This window comes from Poecilia reticulata, chromosome 20, assembly GCF_904066995.2.
Source record: "Poecilia reticulata chromosome 20, P_reticulata-male-v2, whole genome shotgun sequence".
Classification (NCBI taxonomy): domain Eukaryota; kingdom Metazoa; phylum Chordata; class Actinopteri; order Cyprinodontiformes; family Poeciliidae; genus Poecilia; species Poecilia reticulata.
Window position 1 is genome coordinate 10,096,116 of NC_088849.1, and position 20,225 is coordinate 10,116,340.

Below are 20,225 nucleotides of genomic sequence, written 5' to 3' on the forward strand. Positions count from 1 at the left end.
ATTTATTACATTAATAAATGTAAAAATAAAAGGTATTATATAATATAAACTATAGTTTGGTAGTTTTGGCTACAGGTGGTGACAATACATCTGCAGCCTGTCATCCAACTGGTACATTTCCATACAAGAGGAAAACTGCAAAAATCATCCCGACATATAAATCAGGTGACAGACACTAAGACCAGAAACCAAACAAAGCTCATTTGCATCGATCTCAGACTGAAGAAATCTCCTGTGTCTAAATATTCAAGCTGTTTTCAAGACACGTTGAGAAATGAACTGAAAAAAAGGGAATGGAGCTCCACGTTAAATGACTGAGTTAGCTTGTTGCAAATAATCAGATTAAGTTTGTCAGGCTTAATTTATTTATGTTTGTTTAACATGACAACTGGACTTAATATTTTTATTTGGACACACTTTATTTGATTATTTGCAACAGCAAACCTCAGATTTTATTTTTAAGGTGGAGCATCTGTTTTCTTTTTTCATTGTATCAATGTGCATTTCCAGTTGCTAATGGATGATCTGACAATCAAATTATAAACAAAGCTACATCCTCTTTTGATGAAGAAAGTATAAATACAGCCATTGTCTTTGACACAATGTTATTTTTTAAAACAGAGAAGTTTGCCCATGGATCAGCAGCTCATCAGACGAAACTTCCACATTATTTGATTGAAAGGTAAATGCTTGAACATTTTTGGCTTCTGATTCAGATGAGAGAATGCTTGTGTTTATTTATTTATGATGTGGAGTCAAAAAACTACATGGCTTCTTGCTCTGAAAACATTTTCAAATTCGTTCACACTGTGGGTTTCTTTTTGAATTTTATCTTCAAATTATTTTCAAAAGTTGAAACACAGATAGTAAGCTGTAATTCTCTGACCTATTTGTCCAGAGAGTCTGATGGCAGCTCTGTCTGTGACAATGCTGACAATCAGCATTGTTGATATATGAACACTCAAACCAAGTGGGGTGTTAAATAACTGAGTTAGCTTGTTACAATTAATCAAATTAAGATTTGATTAACCTTAATTTAATTAAGGCCAGACATTTTTAAAGACATTTCTGGTTTTGTTTAATTTTGTTAAGATGTGTTGACAGAGTAAACAAATAATGCATATCTTTGTATATGTCATGTAAAGTGAAACATATTCTGGTTTTTAACTTTAAAATATAGTTTTGTTTCAAGTCATTTTAAACCTAAATGCCTTTGTGTTGGATATTACAATCACAACCACACCTTGTTAATATTATCTTCATATTTTCATTTATTTTATTATCATCAGTTACAAATGACATCACACATAAGATACAAAGATTTGAAATCAGCTTCAAATCTGTCAATGACTGAGTGTCTTCTTTTTCTTATCCTGTAGATTGGTGTGCAGAAATATAAATCAATTTTTTTCAAATATGTATCTGCACACAACGCATAAGATTGTGCACAGTAGAAATTGTTGTGTAGAGATGCAAAAGGAAGCAATGCAAATTTCTACTCATTATCTTTATGCACTTTGTTCTCTATCAAGCCATGATGGCTTCAGAGGGAGACATACATCCGCCTGTTTCAAATAAAGGCATTGAATAAAAGCCTTCTTCTTTTCATGTTCTTCTTCTTTTTCTCTTTACAATTGAAAAGAGGGCTGACGGAAAACTAACTGCAATGCTTCTTCTTTTCTGTGCTCCATGTTAATTCAGACAATTAAATTTTTGCGTGAAAATAAATTGTCATCCAAAAATGTGATCCTCTTTTAGAAGAGGAACAAAATGATTGTGCTTGATTTCACACAACATATGCTTTTAAACAAACGGGATTTTCTTACAGCCAGATGGTTTAAACATATTCCTTGACTTGGAGAAATTTGACAGATGAAAGTCTATCAGACTCTGATGGCGGCTCTGACTGAGAACCTGCTGATCGTCAACATGCTACTGAGTGTCTTCTTTCTTCCTGGTGAGATGTTTGATCTCATTCATTTGGAGCAAACACATGAATAATTTGTAGTCAGAAATGTTTCATCCAGGTTTTGTTTAAAGCCTTCACATGTAACATAAAACTGAACTGGAGTTTTTTGGATTATGATTTTTCTCTACAGTTAGTTTTTGTTTCAGATTATGATCATTTTTATTCTGTTTTTACAGGTGATTTGGCTGATTACTGTTATGGTCAAACACCAGCTCTCAACATCACTACACCAAATAATATGGAAGCTCTGACTGGAACTTGTTTGCAAATCCCATGTAGCTATGAGACAGAGAATGTTAAGTATAACAGCAATAAAACTATCTATGGAGTTTGGATGAAAGGTGACACACAACACTATTTATATCCAGAGGTCGTTATTTTCAACAGCAGCGGCTCAGTTAACAAATATTCACTGAATATCACTGGAAACCTGAAAGAGAAAAACTGCACCACTATGTTTCCCAATCTAACAACAAGTCTCACAGACAAATATTTCTTCAGAATTGAAAACAATGCATTTAGAGCAACAGCTTGTGCTGATCCTCTTCAAGTAACAGTTAAAGGTAAGAACAATTTTGGTTTAATATATAATATTAATATAATTGCTGCTCTGGTGAATAGTACAACAAAAACACAGAGTCCTCCTCAGAATGTTCCAGGTCTTTCAAAAAATGTTACTAAACAATATTTCAGTTTAGTGTGTAAAAGTTTGCTTTAATTTCTTTGTAAAACTTACAAAGAAATTCCAATCTTAACTACAAATAATGTAGTTAAGATTGGAACCCAAAAATACTATTATTGAAAGATTTAATATATCAGTAGTAAAATAAGCTTTCTCTTTTTTCCTTTTGTTCAATTTTGTTTATGTACGCATTATAAATGCCAGGGGATCCAATTTAAGAACCCTTGGTTGAATTTGAGGAAAATAGTGTTTGGACATTTCTTATTCTGAAATGAATTAATCTTATTGAAAACTATTTTAACTACTGTTTAGTACTTTTATGAAGACTGAGATCATTATCTATCTGATGTGAAATTATAGATTCTCCTTGGAGTCCCAGCATTAATGTTCCCTCTGACCTGAAGGAGCATCAGTCTGTCACTGTAACCTGCTCAGCTTTCACTCCCTGTCCAAACTCACCTCCTGAACTCACCTGGAATCTCCAACAAGACTCTCTCAGACAAACAGAGAAAAACACAGATGGAACCTTTACAACTAAAATCCAGGAGAACATCACTCTGTCAGACACACATGATGGATACAACATCACATGTTCTGCCAGATATCCTGTGATTGGAGGAAACAAGACAGCAGAGACAGAAGTGACTCTCAGTGTTTCATGTAAGTGATCCTATCAGCAGGTCATGGTTCAGCTGTTTCTGATCAATAAAGTTCATGTGTCTGATTTTCCTCAGATGCTCCTAGAAACACCTCAGCATCCATCAGTCCATCAGGTTTGGTGTCAGCAGGTAGCTGGGTGGAGCTGAGCTGCTCCAGCAGAGCCAAACCTTCACCCAGATTCACCTGGTTCAGGAATGGCATAAAAGTGTCTGAAAAACAAAAGTACAGCTTCAGTGTCACTGAGGAAGGAGAGTTTTACTGTGTGGGCAAAAACGATCTGGGAAATGAAACATCATCAAGGATCTGTGTCAGTATTAAAGGTAAATGTTGTTGCTTCTAGTTGCAAATCATTTCTGATTCTAGAAACGTAGATCTGCATCAGAAGCAGTTACTTGTGAGCACATACTGATCAGAATCTGCTTGACCCCATATTTGGGATTTTTATTATCTATTACCTATAATGTGCTCTTTTTTCCCAGGTTTAATGGTTTTAATCTGTGCTTTATTTATAAAGCACAGTTTAAAATTTAACACAGTTTTCTTTTGATCCACTAATAAATCTAATTATTTTTAGATGGTTTTGCCATAAACAACTCTGTTTTCAAAATCTAACAAGTCATATTTTACCAGTGTTCTTATCAAAAATGGTAGATTTTAGTCTAGAACATGTAAAGACCAATCCATGAGCACCATCCCAGTCTTCTTTATCCATTTTTAAATTATATTGTGATGTATGTTAAAGATCAATGTTTGTCATTTGCTCAGCTGTGGTAAAGTTTTATTAAGCAGACTGAAAGTTTCAGCTCTGAGGACATAAATAAGGATGTTTGATGATCTATCCTGCAACTGTCAAAGTGTAATCCTGTCAGAAACATGGTGTTATTGTTCACAGTGAAGCAAGTTTCAAATCAAAATAGTTTAATGCAGTACTGACAAAAATAAAATAACTTTTTCTAAACTATAAATTTTGTATGTGCAGCCAAGAATATGTCAAATCATTTCCAAATGAATTATTTATAGTTAGAGGAGTAAAAGACTGAGCTGTTAAGTCATAATGAGGCTTTAAAAACAAGGAAGAGATCATGATAGAGGTTATGGCTATGTTCAAATGAGTGTATTTCACAAAACTCCAAAATAAAAACACTGCGATTATGGACTTGCGTTGTTTTGACATTAACTGAATGTTTAATATGTCTTTTGCACATTTGTAATGGAAACACAGCTATTCGGGGGAAAAACGTTGGATTTTTGATGCAATTTGGTGTTTCATCAGGATCATAATATTGAACTGATATGAAATATGTTTTTTCAAAGGTTAACATAGTCTAACATTAACGATGTAAAACATTCACATTTTAAAACTATACTTGATGTTTATGTAAACTGGTTCTTCCTCACACTAATAATATGTGTCAAATTTTATGTCCCAGATTCTCCTCTGAGTCCCAGCATTAATGTTCCCTCTGACCTGAAGGAGCATCAGTCTGTCACTGTAACCTGCTCAGCTTTCACTCCCTGTCCAAACTCACCTCCTGAACTCACCTGGAATCTCCAACAAGACTCTCTCAGTCAAACAGAGAAAAACACAGATGGAACCTTTACAACTAAAATCCAGAAGAACATCACTCTGTCAGACACACATGATGGATACAACATCACATGTTCTGCCAGATATCCTGTGATTGGAGGAGACAAGACAGCAGAGACAGATGTGACTCTCAATGTTTCATGTAAGTGATCCTATCAGCAGGTCATGGTTCAGCTGTTTCTGATCAATAAAGTTCATGTGTCTGATTTTCCTCAGATGCTCCTAGAAACACCTCAGCATCCATCAGTCCATCAGGTTTGGTGTCAGCAGGTAGCTGGGTGGAGCTGAGCTGCTCCAGCAGAGCCAAACCTCCACCCAGATTCAACTGGTTCAAGAATGGCATAAAAGTGTCTGAAATACAAAATTACAGTTTCAGTGTCACTGAGGAAGGAGAGTTTTACTGTGTGGGCAAAAATGATCTGGGAAATGAAACATCATCAAGGATCTGTGTCAGTATTAAAGGTAAATGTTGTTACCACTAGTTTCAAATCATTTCTGATTCTAGAAACGTAGATCTGCATCAGAAGCAGAAGATTTACTTAATTTGTTTTCTTGTTACAGATGATCGATCATCTAAATTCGAGATCCTGAATATATTGAAGATCCTGGGTATTGTTTTGCTCTGCATTAGCATCATCAGCTTTGAGTGGTGAGATTCTCTTCTATGAGTTGATACTTTGCAGCTGCTGTTAGATGTTGGTGTTTAAATAGTTTTTGTTCTTTCAGCTGGTTCAGATTCTCCAAGAAACCAAAGAAGGTAAACTATCTGAGTTTATTGTTTGCATCATAACATAAACAGTGTGTTGAAATTTGTAAATTGCAACACATTGCCTGAACAAATAAAACTTTATTCAGAAGACAAAGTTTTATTTTATGTCGAATGATTTTAGAATTGGTTTAGGTAAGAATCCAGTGTCCTTATCAACAGCTCATGTTCTTTACCATAAATGGTAAATATTCTGCATAGATATAATACTTAACAATTACTTAAAGGACAAATCTAGTATTTTGTACTTTTAGTTTGGAATCCAGTGAGCCTGAACACAAAGAGACAAACCTTCATCTCCTTTGAAACAGTTTGAGCTCAAGTACATTTACTGTAAAATAAATTTTTTATTTCTCTGCACAGGAACCAGAAGAACCAACCTATGTCAACAATGTGATGGAAACTACAGCATCATGAGCCTCAAGGAGACCAAGAAGACGTCAAGGTATCTTTCAGAGAGGATTTATTTCTATCTTCCCAGTTTCTGTGTCCAATAATTAATGTTTGTGTTTCAAGAAGCTTTCTTTTATTCTGCAAAGACCAATAATTGGAGGTCTGGATTCACTTTGGACGCATCACCAGTCCATCACATCTCCATTCATTGTGCTTTAGAAATCACTTATTATTTCTTGATACTTTTTTCTGCAACACAATGTAGTACTTATCGACTAAATAGTAATGCTTTGGTAGAACACTGAAATATAAATATTTGTAAAATAATGCAAAGACAATCTTTATGCATTTTCCTTAGTTTTTCACCTTAGTTTTTAAGATTAAACTCGTTCTCATATTCGCCTGAATGAGAAACTCAGTTTAGGATGTCATACGTTGTATGTATTGTACTTTCAGGTGTGAAACAGGATGATTTCTCCATGATGCTTTCATAAAGGTGTTCATGCAATATGTGCAGAATGGAGTTTAGTATGTAGCCGATTTATGACAGGTTTCAGTATTTGTTGTGCGTACTTCTGAACGATTCTTGTTTTTGTTTTTGGTATTTTGACTTGACAGCTTATGCTGAATATGTTCTTTTCTTCTCTTTTTGCATTTTTTGTGTGTCTTTACCACATGTTCCCCTCTAATTTGCCACTGTGGGCTGTACAGTGGTACAGTTGGTAGCACTTGTCGCCTTACAGCAGGAAGGTCCTGGGTTCGATTCCCGGCCCGGGGTCTTTCTGCATGGAGTTTGCATGTGGGTTCTCAGGTACTCCGTCTTCCTCCCACAGTCCAAACCATGACTGTCAGGTTAATTGATCTGTCTAAATTCTGTTTAGTTGTGAGTGTGTGCGTGCATGGTGGTCTGTCTCTGTATGGAAATTCAGAAGCAAGATTATAGATTTATGTGAACGACTGGAAAAGTTCCACAATCACCTTCTTTATTATTGCCATACCAATGCCATCGCAGTCAAATATCCATTTATTATTATCAAATGTATTAAAAATATCAATTAATTCTCTTTCTTTCACTGTTGTGAGAAACTTTGTACACAGATTTCTAATGATTAAAATTTCAATCAGTTCTTCAGCAGCTGTAAGAACCAAGACTTTTTATTTTTTTTATATTTGTTTGGTGTGATTATCTCCCAAACTTGCAAATAATTTATCATTTGCAAGTTTGGGGGGGTGGGGGAGGGGAACCGCTTGACCAGGGATCTGCCACTGACAGAACTGAGAGCTGGTCTCAGAGATTGTGGCCACCAACGGGTAAGATCCGCGGGGTCTCGAGGATCTTGGTTGATCTGCCGAGGTTCGTGGAGATTCAAAGAACTCAAAACTTCACGAAATGACGACCTAGGAGAGGCAGCACAGAAGGAGATTACTAGGAGAACAGGTTGGTCGGAGGTGAGGTATCAATGATTTACCATCACAGGCTAACACTCTGGCACAGGAGTGTCGGCGGCTCCGTCCTGATAAACTCCTCCAACAATGGTAAGTGGCAGCAGGTGTGCAGCTGCAGGTCCACGCCCTCCAGGAGGTCCCCGGATGCCCCCTGGTGGAGAAACTAGAAACATAAAAGCCATGTGAAAGAACTACAGCAAACCAATCGTCTGTGATCCTTGTTACAACTAAAGGTAATTCATTAGCGGACACTTTTTTCTTATAAAGAATCAGTGAATTAGTTCAGGATTTGGTTCATAAAACATAAAAAAATCTATCAAACCACCTTTTAAATATTTGAATTATTTGCAGTAACAAAAAATTATGGGGAATTGGTTTTCTTGTTACAGATGATCAGGAGTCTGGATTCACAACTTATATAACACTGAATATCCTGGGCCTTGTAATAATCGGTGCTGCCATCATCATCTTTGAGTGGTGAGATCCTCTTCTATCAGCGGATACTTTAAAGCTTCTGTTAAATGCTGGCGTTTGAATTAATCATTATTCTTTCAGGTGGTTCAGATTCTACAACAAACCAAAGGTAAGCTGAGCTCATTGTTTGCATCTTAACACTGCCTGATTACGTGAGAAGAAAAGATAAATTCTTCAGGCATATATGTATATATGTTTTATTACATATTTTTGAAACTGTTACTATGAGACATACTGTAATGATTCTCCCACTCAGCTCCTTCAGACTAGCCAGCAGCAATTTGCAAACACTTGCTTGAACTTTGCATCTGCTGAGCTCATTATAGGAGCAACTTCTCAGTGCAACACTAAAGGGTTAAATAGAGGAGCGATGTGATGACTTCCTGCAGGCAGAGTGAGCAAAAGTTTCTAAAAGAGACATAGGCCTAATTTCAAGTCGGAAGTCAAATTTCTATTAAGTTACATTTAATATATGTGTAATACATGCTTTTTTTAAAAGTTGGGAATCCAGTGGGACTAAAACCAAAAGACCAACTTTAAATTCCTAGAAACAATTTTATCTCAAGTAAATTGACTTAAAAAAAAAAAAAGTCAGTTTTTGCTTTATGTCTACAGGAAACAGAAGAACCAATCGATGTCAAGAATATGGCTGTAGCTAAAGCATCATGAGCTGCAAGGAGACCAGGGAGATGTCAAGGCCTCTGTCAGAGAGAGGATTTTTTTCATCTAACTATTTTTCTGTCCAATTGTTCAATTAGTTTTTTCTGCAAGACCCAGTTGCTGAAATGCTGGATAGACCCTGAATGGATCTTCAGTCCATCACATCACCATTCATTGTGCTTTAAATAATGTTTGATACTTGTCTCTACATTCAAGTGTGTTACTTATGGAGTAAATAGCGACGCTTCAGTGGATAATAGAGTTATAAATAAGGCCCATAAATACTGCAAAATAAAGAGTTTGTAAGAGTGAAGCAGATGTTCTCCTGAATGTAAAAACTCTCTGGATACAAGAGGAGGATTGTTTTTAAGAGTTGGCTTTGTGTTTCTTTCTGCTACATTCAGGCATGTGTCTTATTTCTATAGTTTTTTACTGAATTTAAAAACATACACTAGATGGTTTTGCTTTCAACAAAAGGTTGTAAAATATGAAGCATCAAACCTTACTGGTCTTTTATTCTTTGTATTTCCGTTGTTTGAATAAATAAATCGATCATGAACATTGTAATGAGCTGTTTTTTGTTGTCATCAAAGCATAAAATAATTCTTATGCAGGCAGAACAACTGAGGTGTTACCAAGTTTCCTTCAAACAGCAGTGAAGAAAAATGCAGCTTAACTCTCATCATGTGAATTTCAAACACGTCTAAGTCTAAATGTTAGTGAATCAGGTATGAACTCCAGAACATCACCCAGCATCAAGTGGACTGGCTGATCAGATTTGAACTTAAAAATGACATTGATATAGATGAGGAATGTATTCATGTTCACTGAACTATTTCCATAGTTTGGGGAGTGGTGAAGGTCACAATTTAATATCCACTAAACTGAGACAGTTTTAGTTTCACTGAGGAGAAACAGCAGCTGCTAGAAATATTTCTACAAAACCCCATGACACGATGCATTGTAATAGTGATTTCCTGACTGTGATTGTCAGTGATTGTTTATGGCAAATAAAGAACATTTCTTTATTACACTTTCATGAAAGTGTTGCTGTAACAATAAGCAAAAGGCAGTTTGGTGTTCTTGTGTAACTGGAATAAAACCTTTCTGCATTCGAATGTCAGGCTTTTTTGTGTAATTCTTAATGTTTCTTATAATTGTGCATGCCATTTTGGTCCTGTAGATTATTTTAATACTTTTTTTGCATTCTTTTTCAGTTTTATTCTCCTTATATTATTTTTCTAATAGCATCTAAGATGTTTTACATTCACTGCACCTCTTTTTGTAAAGATTTTTCCTTAGGACTTAAAAATGTTTACTGCTGGTAAAATGAGTTATTGGCACTAACATGTTTGGATGTCAAGCACTATAAAGGAACTTAGTTGTTTTATGGGAAAGTAACATCAAAACACAAAAAAGGCCAATATGACAAACATTAACTCATCAATGCTAGGTAAGCACAAGCTCATGAGCATAACATGCTCACAAGTGAAGCATGCTATGATATCAAAATTAAACCTAATATTCAGGGTGCTGAAGGTGATGTCTGATGTACAGACAGTGAATAAAACGATATGACTCTGTTTTATTCACTGTCTGTACATCAGTTCAGTCTCCATGGTAACCAGTTTGTGAACTAGAAACCCTAAAATTCCTTTATCTGCTTTCAAGGGGCAATACTATGTATTTTCCAGGCACCAAGTGCCATTTTCAACACATTCAAGTAACTATGTTACCATAAGTTGACATAAAAATGCTGCATATACAAACATAACTTATTAGAAGTTAAAGGAGCCATAAATGTGTCTCTGCGGCAGGTTTATAACTTTAGTACCTCTGAGAGACAAAATGATCTTACTAATGATCTGGTCAAAACAGATCATCTGTGATCCTTGTTAGTATTAAAGGTAAATATTTAACTCCACTGAAAATTGCCTACACTAATTAATAATGATATAAATTTACAGTAAATTGTTGGCTGCTAAAGACAGCAGAACTAAATGTACATTATATGTGCTGTAATTTATTCAGATGGTGATTGTGGCTTACTGTGGAAGTAAGTATAGCTGTCAGTCATTTACTATAAATTTACATTTTAAATTGTAATTAATATTGAAAGTACTCTACTTTATACAGTGGTGAAACCAAATATAATACAGTTGAGTGCAGCTGCCAGTATTCTACTGTAAGTTTAGTTTTTATCCAGTATTCATTTTAACAGTCAGCTACTGCAAGTAAAATGTAACTCAACCAAATCAAAGGCAAACCAACATCCTCTTTGAAAGAAGAAGAACATATAAATAGAGCCATTGTCTTTGACACAAAGACAAAGGTTTTTAAAGCAGAGAGGTTCCTGGATCTGCGGCTCTTCAACTGAAATTCACACATTATTTGATTTAAAGGTAAGTCCTTCCACTGTTTCAGCTTCTGGTTCAGATAAATCTTTGGTTGTATTTATGACAAATTTTAAACATTAAAGCTAAATGGCTTCATACTTTTAAACTTTGTTAAAAAGTATTGATTTCTTTTTTTTACTTTGTTTTCTTTTATCATCAGACGTCCCTGGTTTACCTGCAAAGGAACCCGTGTTTTATTCAGTAGTGACTTTGATTTAAAGCACAGATAATAAATTGTAATTCTCAGATGCTTTTGTCTGGACTAAGAGAGCTTATGGAGAGCAGTGAGAATCTGATGGCAGCTCAGACTGTGACAATGATGACAATCAGTGTGTTACTGAGTGTTTTCTTTCTTCCAGGTGAGATGTTTGTTCACTTCCTTTCATTTGGAGATTAGAAATGATTCTAATCATTTCTAATCATTTCTAATCTGAGACATCACATGAATCTAAACTGAAATATTTGATCCTCTTGTTGTTTATAGAGACATTGTTGTGTAAAATCGACATTTATTTAGATTTACTTTATATTATGATGTTAGTTGCTGATCAAAAATCTACCAGGAGTGTTGCTTTGATTCTTTCATGCATGTTTGACAAATCCTTGATTCTGCCTTGACAACCATTTGGAGTTGCCTAAGCGCTTGCTCTCACAAAGCACACAGGACCAATTTGAATATGTTAAATTGCAAATCAAATTTATTTAACCACCAGCAGTCTTAAGAGATTCAGTCCATTGGACCCTGCAAAGTATTAACCCTGTGCGGGGACCCGGCAAGGTCACATTGACCCTGTGTGTGCTTAGTATTAAGACATGTTTGAGATATATATGGATCTATATAGCAATATATACTGTAAATAAGATTTTGTTCATAACTCATATGGTTAAAGAACTTGATTTTGTATAAAATTGTTCTTATTAATCTGTCTTCACAGGTGTTTTGGCTGCTTGTCCCAATCCAGGCCTCATTGCTAACACACCTGGGCAGATTGAAGCTATGAGTGGATCTTGTCTGCAAATCCCATGTAGCTACAGTTCAACACATTCCACATTTGGCCAAAGTAATGTTTATTATGGAATTTGGTTGAAAAATAACCCATATTTTAAGGACAATCCAAGCTCTCTTATTTTCAACAGCAGTGGGTCAGTTAACATTTATTCACTGAATATGATTGGAAACCTGAGAGAGAAAAACTGCACCACTGTGTTTCCTGATTTAAACACCAGTTACACTGATACATATTACCTCCGCATTGAGAACGGGGTATTCAGGATATCAGATGTTTGTCATCCTATTAATATAACAGTAAAAGGTAAGATTGTTTTTATTCTTATAGTGTGGTACAATTTTATTGAAAATTATTTATACTACTGGTATGAATAATTCTTTTACTTTCTCAAAATAAAACATTGTCAAAGGATTATGAGTTTTGATTTAAAACAAAACTTCTTTTTTGTGTTCCTTACAAAAAATAACATGTTTTTTTTAAGGAGAAAATTATTAACAACATTCAACATTCAAAATTACTGGCAAACATTTTACACATTTTCTCTGCTTTATTGGTAATTTTTTTATTTTTAGTGAGGAGCTCCAAGTGTTTAAAGCTGGATTCATGAGGTCTTTCAACAGATTCTCTATCTGAATCCGTCTTTAGATTCTGATCTAAAAACAGAAATCTGGAGTTTGGCTGATATGAAATAAAACATTTATGTTATCTCAAATCAGATAAAAAATAATGGTAAAATTATAAGATTAGTTTTCATCTCACGCAACCAGGTGTATGAATACAATTTTGTCTAACTATGTCTTGCAATATCAGAAGTTTCAATATTTAGAATACATGATTTTTTAGGATGTCTTCATGGTGAATTTATATTTTTATGTATGTTTCTAGATCTGAAATTGACTTATATAGAATACTTGCTTTAACAATCAAAACAAAACTTTACATTCTTTATTTTTTCTTTATTTTTTATACTATTTAGGTAATATTTTGAAATGAAAAAACAAAAGAAAAAACAAAACAAATAGTAGCTCTAAAGAGAGATGGGACGACTGTTGCAGAATTACCTCTTGTGCTAAGGATGACAACTTTATGTCAGACATTTTTCAAGAAAAAAAATGTTTCAATGACGAACTGGTTACCAATTCCTTGAAAAGGGTGTGGAACAATTTTACAAAACAGTGTTTAAATGTGTATGTATAATTACTGTTTGATACAAGTTAACTTTGTTTAAAACCTATTGATGACTGTAAAAATTGCATGTATTTTTTTTTTTTATATTTAATTTGATTTAATTTGAAATCGCCAGATTCTCCTCAGAGTCCCAGCATTAATGTTCCCTCTGACCTGAAGGAGCATCAGTCTGTCACTGTAACCTGCTCAGCTTTCACTCCCTGTCCAAACTCACCTCCTGAACTCACCTGGAATCTCCAACAAGACTCTCTCAGACAAACAGAGAAAAACACAAATGGAACCTTTACAACTAAAATCCAGAAGAACATCACTCTGTCAGACACACATGATGGATACAACATCACATGTTCTGCCAGATATCCTGTGATTGGAGGAAACAAGACAGCAGAGACAGAAGTGACTCTCAGTGTTTCATGTAAGTGATCCTATCAGCAGGTCATGGTTCAGCTGTTTCTGATCAATAAAGTTCACGTGTCTCATTTTCCTCAGATGCTCCTAGAAGCACCTCAGCATCCATCAGTCCATCAGGTTTTGTGTCAGCAGGTATCTGGGTGGAGCTGAGCTGCTCCAGCAGAGCCAAACCTCCACCCAGATTCACCTGGTTCAAGAACAGCAAACATGGAGACGTTAATGTGTCTGTGGAGCAAGTTTACAAATTAAATGCCACTGAAGAAGAAAAGTATTTCTGTGTAGCTACAAATGACCTGGGTCAACAAAAGTCATCTGTGATTCTTGTTGATATTAAAGGTAATACATTAACTTACATGCATGCTGTCATGTTCTTTTAGGATTATACTATGTCTTGCATCATGTCTTAGAATTCATATTTTGTCATTTTTATAAAGAATTATTGGTAGTTCAGATTTTGGCTTATAAAGCAAATAAGGAAACAAAAACATCCCATTTGAAATATTTGCAGTAACAAAGAATTATGATGATTTACTTAATTAGTTTTCTTGTTACAGATGATCGATCATCTGAATTCCAGATCCTGAATATATTGAAGATCCTGGGTATTGTTTTGCTCTGCATTAGCATCATCAGCTTTGAGTGGTGAGATTCTCTTCTAAGAGTTGACACTTTGCAGCTGCTGTTAGATGTTGGTGTTTAAATATGTTTTGTTCTTTCAGCTGGTTGAGATTCTCCAACAAACCAAAGAAGGTAAAATAACTGAGTTTATTGTTTGCATTGTAACACCTTGAGATTATGTGAGATGTACAAAAATGTTTAGGCAACATCTCAAACATCAGTGTTATATTTATTGATAAAATGCCTTTTGATGAGAAGTGTTCTTCTCATCTGCTCATGTAGTCCTTTACTATCAATGATAGATAGTCTGCACAGATATTCAGTTCAATTTAACACGTTTATATTGTGCCCGTTCACAACAAATGTTGCTTCAAGGCACTTTACAAATAAATCAGTTTACAAAAATTTCAATTGATCATATGTATCAAACAGTACAGTATGTACTGGGAGGAGGTCTGACTATACACTAACTACCTCCGTCCCTCCCCCACTCTGACGGTGGCGGTACCCTGCTAAAAGTTTCCCGTATTCTCAAATCCAATCTTTGACAGATATGATATTTTATTTATAGAATTATAAGTAATTTCCACTATCTGTAATAATGTGTCTACCAGAGGATTCCTCTGGCAATTATCTGTCATTAGAGCCCTAATTGATGACTGTATGTTGAAGCACTGAGGAGTTAGAGTCATTTGAAGTTTGTGTATCAGATGTTGTCCAAGTGTGCCATTTGGAGTCTCCGAATGGCACACTTGGACTACACCTGTACATCCTCATAAATAAACATGTTCAAAATTACATTTCTTTTTGTGCTATTTTGATCAATATTGAAATCCACGAGCAGAATATTTTTTTCTACAGATTTATTGTATTTTCCAATCCATTGAGTGTTTCCAAAACACTCAATGTGTATCTACAAAAAATAAAAATGAAAAATCTGGGTGAAGTAAAATTTTTAAATTGTTTTCGTGCTACAAACGTAATAGCTACAAAAAAAGTATTTTTTTTTGCAAAAATAGAAAATTTAGCTTGTCATCTTCATAATGAGACCAAGTTTTTGCATGTACTCCAAATGGTTCAAGAACATCAGCTGATTTAATTTGCTACCGTCAGTTAAGTGGCTGACTGGGATTAATAAAAAGATATGAAAAAAGAAATCCTCAAAACATGTCTAATATGGCAAAAAAAATCAATCAAACAAAAACACACCGATATTCTTCTTTTGGAGGCCAATTTAATGCCGTCCAGATCAAGAGTTGAAGTTCAGCAGTTTCTTTTTCAGTTTTTATAATATTTAAACTTCTAAAATCACTTAGGAAGTGAGATGGATTCCCTCAAACACATCCATACCTTGTTGCACAGTGAAATCAGGTAACACTAGGAATAAATGTGTTATTTTTTTGTTTTTAGTTTGGAACACAGTGAGACTGAAACCAAAGAGACCAGCCTTTATTACCTCTGAACTGAAACAGTTTGAGCTCAAGTAAATTTGGTCCAAAACACATTTTCTGCTTTCTGTCCACAGGAAACAAACGAGCCAATCTACGTCAACAACGTGATGACGACTGAAGCATCATGAGCCAAAAGGACACCAAAAAGATGTCAAGGCCTCTTGACATTGGGAGGATTTATTATTTCTATCCATCCATCTAGTTTCTCTGTCCAGTTGTTAAAGTTTGTGTCTCAAGAGGCAATTTCATGTCTGCGAAGACCAGATGGTGAAAGGCTGGATACACTGTTCATCACATCTCCAGTTATTGTGTTTAGAAATGATTTATTATTTCTTGATGCTTTAGATGTGATGATACTTATGGAGTAAATAGCAATGCTTTTATGGATCACTGAGCGACTAAAATAGCCGTGGAAATGCTAAAACATAAAGAGATTGTGGGAGTGAAGCAGAACTTCTGCTGAATGTGAAAGTTTTGTCTCTAAACAGGTGATGTAGATTTATTTTAAATAGCTGGTTTTCTCTTTATTATTGCTTCATACAGGCATGTGTGGTTTTAATTTTTTACTGATTTAAAAAAAACATTATACTGTATATTTCTGCTGATATGAAATGTGAAGCATAAATTGCAACATTGTATTTGAAAAAAAGAAGAGTGAATATAACATGACTTTAGTCATGATTTTGTAACACTCAACCAAAGTCCATTGAATTTTTGGATATATAGTGAATTACAGTGACTAGATACAATGAGTATCTAGTTTATTTACTTTGGATCAACATTATTAGCTTTTTCTTCTTTTGCTCGTTCCTTTGGTTTGTTATTTTGTTTGCTTTTCCTTTAAATTCCTTTGTATTGCCTTGTTGCTGAAAATGTGCTATATAAATAAAATTACCTTTACCTTTGCCTTTAATCAAATTAATTTCATGTATTTTTTTTTCTCAGTCCTTGATTTAAATGAGTTGGAGACCTTTTGAGATAAAAGCGTTTACGTTTTGTGTACACTGTAAAGAAAAATGTTTCCAGTTTACCTGTGGTTGAAGGAACTTTACCATATTTATAGGGTTAAACTTCAGCAACCACAGCTACTGATATTTTACCATAAATTAGATAAGTTTTTTTTTTTTTACAGTGTAGTTAGATCAGGTCATAAGCACTGGTGGACATGTCGTCTTCCTTCTTGCAGGAATCAATAAAGTGCTGGCTGAGTGAAAACCACTGATTGCTGTGTGGTAGCTGAAAGTGACCCATTGTTTTTCTTTTCTGTTTTTTAAGTTAGAAATAGACAATAAGCATGGTATTAACGTCCTAATCCTGACTCTAGTGAACTTTAACCAGCCACTAGGGGTCAGCATTATGAACTACAGAGGAAGAGTTACACTTGGCTTTAATCCATTTATAATTTATGGCATAATTTCATAATGGATTTAGATTTTACCTTATTGCGGGGCATCAGTAGAAGTAGAATCGAATGACATAAAATGAAAAACTTAAAGGGGTGTTATTAATTTAGCAAAGAACAATAATCAGACAATAGATCTGACTGCATGCTTGGTTATTCTACTTTTTGAAATGTACTTCTGTTTCTCTAGTGAAATTGTGTGTTTTTCGTTTAGTGACAGAAAAAATGTTTCACTTCAACCGGAAATGAAAAAGTTTTACACTTATTCATGACATTCTCACCAAATCTTTAAAAAGGGGTTTGCAAACATTTTATAAACCCCAGCACACACTGACGTTTAAGGAGGATTCGGTGTTTCTGGTAATCCTACAACAGATGCTGGAGGAATCTCATAGCTGTGAAGTTAGTTGGAGCTAACTACCACCTGACTGCAGCAAAATCCAGTGTTGCTAACCCCACTTAGCTTACATGTGATGCAGTTGAAGCTCTTTTCTACTCTGAAGTCTCCTGATGATGTATATGTACATCCTGTTTGTTTGCTTCATCAGCTTTTGTGAGAAACTTTTAGTTCTCCTTATGGGTTAAAAATGAAGCAAACTTAATAAACTATACTCAGCAAATCTGATCAAACGTGTTATCTACATTATCTACATTAGGAGACTAACAAAATCCTCCACCTGTTCCATGTCTAAATATTCAAACTTGTTCAACACAGTTGGAGGTAAGTCAGTAAGTTAAAGGTGTGTGTGTGTGTGTGTGTTTACAGGTGCTCATGCATATTCTGACAGCCAAATTAAAAACCAGCCAACATCCTTTGTTTTTTTTTTTAAAGAAGTTAGTATAAATATAGCCGTGGGCTTCAAAACTGCTGGTTTTAAGAAAAGGAGAAGTGAGTTCCTGCTCTGTTGCTCATCAGCTGAAATTCACATTTTACGTCATTTACAGGTAATTTCTCTAAGTATTTTAGCTTCAGATTCTTCAGATGAGATTTCTTCAGCAGTTTTTTATTGCAATTTTTTCTTTTACTATAACAAATAAACGGCAATGCCTATGTTTACCTGTCCTATTTTTAATGGGCAATTCACCTATTTTTGCATTTTATACTAAAATTGTGAACATCTGAAGATACATGTGGTTTTGCTTATTTTTTTCAACACAGCTAATTGGCATTCAAGTTTCTGATTTTGCTGCTTCATTCAGAAATGACTTTGGTTAATAAAACAATTTTAATCCATTTCTAAGAGAGCTGACTGAGGAGAGACTGATGGCAGCTCTGTCTGTGAACCTGATGACAGTTCTGAGTGTCTTCTTCCTTCCAGGTGAGCCGTTTGTTTAATTATTTTCACTTGGAGACGGTACATGAAATGTTTCATCCTCACAATGTTTTTATTCTCCTCAAATAAAATCCTACAGCTGAACTGAGGTTTCTAGCTTTTGAAGTGAGTCTGCAGTAAATCTTTTCTTCATGTTATGCCATCATTAATCTGTTTTTACAGGTAACTTCGCTGGTTGTCCTAATCCACAGCTTATTGCTGACACACCTCGGCAGATTGAAGCTCTGAGTGGATCTTGTTTGCGAATCCCGTGTAGCTTCAATTCAACACATTCCGACTATAATATCAATAGACCCATCAATGGAGTTTGGCTGAAAAATAGCTCCAATATCAATGCCAAACCAAGCGCTGTTATTTTCAACAGCAGTGGGTTAATTAACACCTATTCACTGAATATGACTGGAAACCTGAGTAAGGAAAGTTGCACCACTCTGTTGACTTATACTGACACATACTTCCTCCGCATTGAGAACCGGCCATTTAGGGAAACAGATGTTTGTCATCATCTTCAGATAATAGTCGGAGGTAAGAACATTTTTGGTGTTTTTATACTACTGTACTTAACTGCAATGTTAAATTTATCCATATTTCTGATATTTAGAATATTTTTTTTACTCAGCAAAGTTTTTTCTCTCATGGGAAATGAGATTTACAGATCTCACACACTAATAAAATATTGAAAATAGGAAAGACAGTAAAACATTATCAAAGCATGATCTGTTTTCACAAGAATTAGTTCACATAAAATAAAATAAAAACAACTTGCATGTCAATTATTATTAATTTCCTTCAAAAGAAAATTCTATTGGTATTCAAAGCCTTTTCATAGTAACCAACCAGGTTTTTAAAACTACATTTTCTTTGCTATTTTAGCAATTAATTTGATTTATTTTTAGTGATGAACTCAAAGAGTTGAATTGTACCCCAAGAGTAAGTTTATATTTTCATTTATAGATCAAAACTTAACTGATGTAACACAAATTGTTACTTCAAAAACATTCTGACGTTGAATGTGACACATAGTCCACATATTACATTTATAATCAATAGGAACATAAATATATAATAAATGAACAGAAAAATGCAACGTCCATGTGATTATACATTTTTCCTGGTATTTTTGTTGTCCTCAGGACAAAAAATGGACAAACCTTTAGTCAAAGATTGTTAAAAGAAAACGTAAGAACATTACACCAAACATTACATATGTCCTGTTTGAGACATCAAACTATATTTAAAACATACTGAGAACTGTTGAGGCTTCTTTCTGCACATTTTACCTATGTTTCTTTTTTATCCTGTTGGTTTAATGTAAAATCCCAGATTCTCCTCAGAGTCCCAGCATTAATGTTCCCTTTGACCTGAAGGAGCATCAGTCTGTCACTGTAACCTGCTCAGCTTTCACTCCCTGTCCAAACTCACCTCCTGAACTCACCTGGAATCTCCAACAAGACTCTCTCAGTCAAACAGAGGAAAACACAGATAACAACTTTTTAACAACTTTTTCTTTTACTTTTTAAAAATTTCTTCTTGGCACTCATCCATAAAGGACATGTCTGAGAAGTCCACACCTAATAAATGTCCCTTAACCAAATTCTCCCACCTTAAGTTGCAAACCTTATTTTGGTGGGTTTGAAGTTGTGCTATTCACTGTTAAACTCAGTGTTCAGGTAGAGAATAACATCATCATAGTCATAAACTGATTTTGTTTTACACTTAGGATTAAATCATAATGTATGTAAATATTTTTAATCTTTCTTTAAATAATAATAAGTAT

At 34.7% G+C, this 20,225-nt stretch overlaps 1 protein-coding gene and 2 long non-coding RNA genes across 3 annotated transcripts in view; all 3 read left to right on the forward strand.

The window, feature by feature from the left end:
- The first annotated feature begins 294 nt into the window (after positions 1–294).
- LOC103482495 (sialic acid-binding Ig-like lectin 10) overlaps positions 295–20,225 on the forward strand; it is a 28,176-nt gene continuing 8,245 nt past the window's right edge. Inside the window, exons 1-10 of the mRNA XM_081602016.1 lie at positions 295–682; positions 1,829–1,957; positions 2,146–2,532; positions 3,012–3,311; positions 3,386–3,631; positions 4,077–4,081; positions 4,636–5,041; positions 5,116–5,361; positions 5,461–5,548; positions 5,626–5,656. Of these exons, the coding sequence (XP_081458142.1) occupies positions 1,873–1,957; positions 2,146–2,532; positions 3,012–3,311; positions 3,386–3,631; positions 4,077–4,081; positions 4,636–5,041; positions 5,116–5,361; positions 5,461–5,548; positions 5,626–5,656 (1,794 nt within the window). The 5' untranslated portion in view covers positions 295–682; positions 1,829–1,872. The remainder of the gene's footprint in view (positions 683–1,828; positions 1,958–2,145; positions 2,533–3,011; positions 3,312–3,385; positions 3,632–4,076; positions 4,082–4,635; positions 5,042–5,115; positions 5,362–5,460; positions 5,549–5,625; positions 5,657–20,225) is intronic.
- On the forward strand, positions 10,971–12,370 carry LOC145549394 (uncharacterized). The gene is made up of 3 exons (XR_014085355.1): positions 10,971–11,040; positions 11,195–11,393; positions 11,970–12,370. It is a non-coding gene; the product is annotated as an uncharacterized LOC145549394 (long non-coding RNA).
- Positions 13,726–16,584, forward strand: LOC145549393 (uncharacterized). The gene is made up of 4 exons (XR_014085354.1): positions 13,726–13,979; positions 14,198–14,285; positions 14,363–14,393; positions 15,787–16,584. It is a non-coding gene; the product is annotated as an uncharacterized LOC145549393 (long non-coding RNA).